This window comes from Bacillus rossius, chromosome 11 (genome assembly GCF_032445375.1).
Source record: "Bacillus rossius redtenbacheri isolate Brsri chromosome 11, Brsri_v3, whole genome shotgun sequence".
Taxonomy (NCBI): domain Eukaryota; kingdom Metazoa; phylum Arthropoda; class Insecta; order Phasmatodea; family Bacillidae; genus Bacillus; species Bacillus rossius.
The window spans coordinates 44,811,896-44,818,266 of NC_086338.1; the positions used below are offsets into that span (position 1 = coordinate 44,811,896).

Below are 6,371 nucleotides of genomic sequence, written 5' to 3' on the forward strand. Positions count from 1 at the left end.
ACAGTGTAAGGCCCTCCTCACACGGGGATACTGAAGTTGCTTAGATACCGCGAGACTCGGCGACCGAGCGACTCGTCATGTAGATAGGCATGGCGTCACTCAGACGGCGATACTGGAGTGGCGGAGACTGGAAGTCGTAAGCAACGTAAATCCCGGCGACTCAGCATGCTGGTCTCCACGCTACTCCAGTAGCCTACGCGGCGCGATACTGTATTGTAGCGAACAATGGGCGAGCAGGCGTTTAATATCAAATTTGTAAACGAAGTTGAGAAACACCCAGAACTCTATAACTACAAGTTGAAAGGGTATTCAAAAAAGGATGTGACTGACAAAGCATGGAATGATGTCGCAAAAGAAGTGCAACTCACAGGTAAGTTGACAATATCTTAAACAACAATAATTAGATATAAAATATCTATCATAATAAACTAACTTGTGAAAAACCAAAATGTATATGTAAACAGCATGTTTTATATTTAGTATCTCACAAATACATTATTAGTAAAAGAAATATAGTTTTTATACAATGGTTATTCGTCCTTCGAAGAAATACCTTATTCTAAAACGTTTGTAACGTATAAAAATTACTTTCTATTGATATCTTTTCTTGGTTCCCAAGGGAATTACGCATGGTTTTTACGAACTTCGATAAAACTTACCACATGTTCAAAGTTGTTGTCATACTCACAGTAACCTACAAAAACACATGAAATACTTTAATACCTAATTAGTTATTGTAACAGTATTTCCACTGCCATGGAACAGAAGCCCGGGGTGTTAGAAAATAGTTTGCCAAGTAATTCCGCACTTCATGAGCAGTAGACCGATCATGTAACGTTAGGTCTTCTAGTGGCTGTGGATTGATGTTGGGCGTTTCTGAGTTGCCAAATGGTTCACCAGCAAAATATTTAATACCTTCACTTTTCCGAATGAAGTTGTGAAGAATGCAGACAGATTTTATTACATCAACCACTCTTTCCGTAGTTCGGCAGCGAATAGCAGTGTTCAACACTTGGAACTTTTCTGCCATCATTCCGAAAGCGCACTCCACTGTTTTCCGTCCTCTGCTCAATCTGTAATTGAATATTCTTTTAACATCATCAAGTGTTCTCTGAGGGTAAGGACGCAGCAAATATTGTGACAATGGAAAGGCCTCATCTCCAACAAAGTAAAAAGGAAAGTCAATCTCATTGTCGTCATCTGGTAATCGTGAAGGCGGTGGTATGTCTAGTCCTCCATTTGCAATCCAGTGTTTGACAGCTGATGCGCGAAACACTCCTCCATCGCTGTTTCTACCTGCATAGCCAGTTTCAATAAGAGTGAAGAAACCATCTGCATCACTGCTAGCCAGCAGCACTATTGAGTGATACATTTTGTAATTAAAGTTACTTGAGCCAGTTCCAGGTAATTTTTCTATTCGAATATGCTTACCGTCCAATGAACCCAAGCAATTGGGTAAATTCCACAGTGAATAGAAACGCTGTGCTATCATTCTCCACTTTTCTTCTCCTGGGACAGGCATGTAGGACTCTTTCAACGATTCCCAAATTAATTTGGTAGTTTCTCGTATGATGTTGATAACTGTGCTTTCTCCTCTAGCAAAGTACATCGACAGCGATACAAATGTACCTCCTGTTGCCAAATACCTGCAACAAAGTTAAATTAAATTTTACTTCATAATACATTCCCCATGTACCATTTATATATTTTTTCTTCAAATAATAAACATATGTTGTATATATCTGGATTATACTTAATACTACTTCACTTTTGTATTTGTTTTTTGTTTACTGTAAATTAGTTAGGAATTCATCCATTGCAACGATTTATATTTATGTGAACAATGTTGTTTGTTTTCAGTTAACGAATGCAAAGAAAAATGGAAAAATCTCCGTTCAGTTTTTGTCCGTCACATAAAGCCACCTCCAAGTGGTTCAAGTTCCAAAAATAAGAAACCATATTATCTATCGGAGGCAATGAAATTTACCCTACCATTCATAAAAACGCTTGGTACACCATCGGGGAATTTGCCAGAAGTCATCAATGAACAAAACCTGGAACACAGTTCATCTGACCCAACACAAAATACGGAAGACGTTGCGGCTGAAGAGGAGGAATATATCTCAGATAACGCAATACTAACTACAACACCACAACTTTCCCTTCCTTCACCTATGCTGCCAAATACTGACTTCTCGCAAGAACATGCTCATCATTCCCAACAAATGACTCATGATCCCTTTTCCAACCCAAAAGATAATTTATCAAAGCGTAAAAAGCAAACAGTGACGGAAGTGGACAAGTCCTTTATGGAATACATGAATGCAAAGAAAAGGAAACTTGAATCGAATTCAAACGATGATAGGCAAGTAAAAAAGTCGTTTCTTCTAAGCCTTTTACCAGAAATCGAACCTTTGACAGATGCACAAATGAAATCATTCCGACGTAGGGTTCTGCAGCTTATTGATGACATCACGAATCCAAAAGACATGCACCAACACGTACCAGCTTACCAACAGACCCCAACTTACTCCTACAGTGTTTCCACGCATTCATCGTTGGCTACAGATAATGCTTCAATTTGTTCGTCGCCTGGAAATCAAACTATTCCACAGAAAGTACAAGATACTGAAACGCAACAGTATTTTGAAGTCATCCAAGAGACTTTACAATATGAGCAGGAACATAATGTGATGTGATGTTTTGTTGGGTGTGTAAACATATAACTTTGGTGTACGTGTTTTTATCTCTATTATGTTGTTTATTTTTGTGTTTACAGTCATAATTTGAATGTTTGTGTAATGGGTATTCTTTAAATAGTTTATATATATACATTTTTTCTTTTGCAGTACATTATTTGAATGTGTATTTCTTAGGTATATTTTAATTAAACATTGGAATGAATTTATGCATAAGATATGTTTATACTTTCACCTTTCAGTTGACTGGAATACTTGGGTATAAATAACTTTAGATTATTTAACCTGTTAACGTTAAAGTGCACATTCTTAAGATCCATACAACAGCCATTTTCCACAGATAAAATAAGTAATTGCGGCCTCAAGTTAAAATGCATACATTGTTTTTATTCGCCAAGCATCAGTATATACGTTAAAATACTTGGAAAGAAATAGATTTGTGTTGAAGGGAAACATTTAGAAGTGCCTTAACAAAAATTCGTAATAATTTGTATTTCTTAACTTACTTACCTCAAAGTTATCAGCAATCGTTCACCGGGGCTCACGCATTCCCTCATAGTGGTATCCCTATAATACATCGCAGGTGTAACAATTTCCGTTAACATTTAGTAAGTCTCCTTCGTCATTCTGTAGAAAGCGATGAATTTTGAGTCTGTCTCTTGCAATTCTTTGGCCGCGACAAATAATCTACAATTAATGTTCCTTTCTATATATGGATGAACCCACAATCTTTTCCTACTTCGTTTTCTATAATGTTGATAATATTGGATAACAATATCACTATCGTCACTGCTGTTATCACTGGACATTACATACAATATATAGGCACTTCACGGTTCCACAAGATACTCGGGCTGTACTCACGATGCATTTTTTCCTCCCAGTCTCTGATATTTTAGTAGCGTCGTGTGAAGATAACGGGCGACTAGAGTCACCCAGTCACACAGTTGCCTAGTCTCCAGGCTACCAGCGATCGTTTTGTAGGCAACTTCAGTATCCCCGTGTGAGGAGGGCCTAACATCACGGGTTGTCGCTGCAGCCGAGCTGCATCCGTTGTATCGCTCACCATATTGAGTTTTACGAGTTTTCCGGGACGTCACCAGACGACCGTCATAGGCCGCGTACGCGCAGTTACGGACCGCCGAACCTCGCAGTCAGTACGAGACTTTTACGTGACGGACCGCGCGCGCGTTGCGCATCATTACGGAGCAACCTTAATCGGGGCCATTGTTACGGGAGAAACTTCCCAGTTTGTGTCGGGACGTGTTAACGGACGAGACTTTCTTCCGGGAGTCCGGGTCGTAGCGGGGAGGGCACTCGTTCCGCGACGGGTCCGCCAGGCTGCGGCAGGCTCTCTAAGCGACAGTAAAAGGGGCTCGTGGAACAGTCAACACCGAGTTATCCTTGGAACTGCCTACCATTCTTCCTCCTCACCTAAAACTCCCTCCAGGTCCCGTATTTCCCGGTCCCGGCCACGTTGGCCTGGACCCACACCTCACCGACGAGAGCTGCACGGGCAAGACAGGGCAATTACGCAAACGGGGAATCAGGGACCTATAGCCGAGGGACGTCAACAGAAACAACATAAGAAAGTATTTTTTTACAAATGAGAATTATGTATGTTTTTGTTTTTTAGTATCGCGTATTTTCACGTTTTTTTTTGGTTATCTTAAAAGAGATAATATAATAAAGTCGCTCTTATGAGATTTAATTGTTTCTTGGTTAACAAAAATTGTTAATTATCAAATATTGTTAATTGTTTATATTCTATTTATTATTATTAACGCAACGTAATACTGTACGCGTACGCAATACGACTCGATTCGTTGCTGCAACATAACATAGCATGTTATGCGGTATCAGAAGTAACGAGTAACGTAACGAATACTAATTGCTGTGTAGTAACGAATACATACGGATTCGCTTTTTTTCGTTACTTTTACACCTCTAAAATTTTCTACCACGCAGTCACAAGCGCGTTTGTTTCCTGCCGCTCCCTCCCCTCCTGCGACAGCTCGTCCCTCCGCACTCCCCTTAAAATCCCCTCCATGGCCAGGGCCCGCAGAATAGACTGTTGGTTCCCTTGGCCAGGCCTACCGCAATGAGCGAGTTCAACAATGCTGTAGCTATGTGGCCACTTTTGAATTTGACGAAACTCTTCACCAAAAACTTGGATTATAAAGTACGTATTCATAATGTAGTAAATCTGCTTTCAGGCTGTCAGGCGAGTTATTTTACGCAACGCGAAGCACACAATTTCTCTAGAGAATACGCCACGCGGCACGCGATGGAACCAGCCTTCTGGCTTGGTTCCCCATGTCGGAAGTCGAAGCCGAGTGCTCACGGAAACACCCGAAGGCGAAGGCGGAGAGATCCGATACGGAGTCAGCCACCAATGAAGGCGCAGAAAGCAACGGTAGGCCCCTGGGAGGGGGGGGGGGTGATGTGGGAGCGGGGAAGGCAGAGAGAGAAAGAGAGGCGTGAGAGAGATAAGGCGATAGCTGAAGAGGTTCAACGCGCGAACGCGCCTACACAAATTGTAGTGTAGGGCGAGCTGTTCAAAAAAATATGAGTTGAATTATTTACGACAGTAGACAAGTAGTAATATATTTATTTTATTTATTTGTCAGCAGTCCTCAGTTGTCGCAGCGCGAGTGTCGTGCCGTGGCTCCGCAGGACTGCGACCTGGTGGACGAGGAGGAGGAAGGCGGGAGGGGGACAGAGCCCCGGCCGGAGGCGACGCGCGCGCCGCTCCCCACGGGCGAGGCCCGGGTGGTGTTCCTGCCCTGCGGCGCGGCCGCCAGGAGGGAGAAGCAGCAGCAGGACCTGGTGTTCGTGTCGCACCTGCTGCCGGAGCGGCTGGGGCCGGCCGTGCGCGGCGCGGCGCGGGAGGGCACGAGGGTGCTGGCGGAGACGCGCGCGCTCGCCGTCGGCCCGCGGCAAGAGGAGCTGCGGCAGTTCGCGCGGGACCTGGGGCGAGCGGCGAAGGAGTGCGGCTGCGTGCCGCTGGCCGACTGCGACGGGGCCCAGGACCCCGTGGCGCGGTTCGAGGTCTCGCGCCCCACATCCTGTGCCACGCCACACCTGCAGTAATAAACTTGACCGCTGAAATCATTACTACCGTGAAAAGTCTTTTAATTCGTTGTTCTAAGGTTTGGCACAAATGTAATCCAGTACCACGGGCGTCGCAAGGTTATATATTTTTTTTTTTTGAGGGGGGGGGGGGGCTGCAATTGATTTAGTTGTTTGAGGAATATCCATCCCCTGGAAGAAAAAAAAAAAGCGGATGGTACCGGGGGTCCTCCCCCCCCCCCCCCGGGAAAATTTGGGGTTTGAAAGGTGCAAAAAAAAAGTGGTTTTTAGGCATTTTTCCTTTCCTAAATATTCTGATTTAAGTTGGTTGCAATGTATAATTTATTTCATGTAAAAAAACATTTTTTCACAGAACAAATTTTTGTAGAAAAAACGCGGTGCTCGCATTACCACGATTGGACTAAATGCACCATGCGCAACATGTGGGTTGTATCGCAGAAATCATATTTTTTAATATAACTACGAAACTAAGTATATTGTTGGAGGGGATGAAATTGAAGACTTTTATTATTGGGGGGGGGGGCGTGTCCCCCCCCCCCCCCCCCCCCGGTTGCGACGCCCATGCCAGTACCAATTTAG

At 43.5% G+C, this 6,371-nt stretch overlaps 1 protein-coding gene across 1 annotated transcript; it reads left to right on the forward strand.

The window, feature by feature from the left end:
- The first annotated feature begins 16 nt into the window (after positions 1 to 16).
- Positions 17 to 2,772, forward strand: LOC134536895 (uncharacterized). Its single transcript, XM_063376959.1, has 2 exons — positions 17 to 370; positions 1,861 to 2,772. The coding sequence occupies exons 1-2, from the start codon at positions 226 to 228 to the stop codon at positions 2,697 to 2,699; spliced, it is 984 nt and encodes a 327-aa protein (XP_063233029.1). The 5' UTR covers positions 17 to 225; the 3' UTR covers positions 2,700 to 2,772.
- The last annotated feature ends 3,599 nt before the right edge of the window (positions 2,773 to 6,371 follow it).

Excerpts from the sequence above, each read along its gene's own strand:
- LOC134536895 (XM_063376959.1), top strand. The coding sequence starts at position 226 with ATGGGCGAGCAGGCGTTTAATATCAAATTTGTAAACGAAGTTGAGAAA. Across the intron at positions 371-1,860 it reads AAAAGAAGTGCAACTCACAG|TTAACGAATGCAAAGAAAAA; the intron begins GTAAGTTGACAA and ends GTTTGTTTTCAG.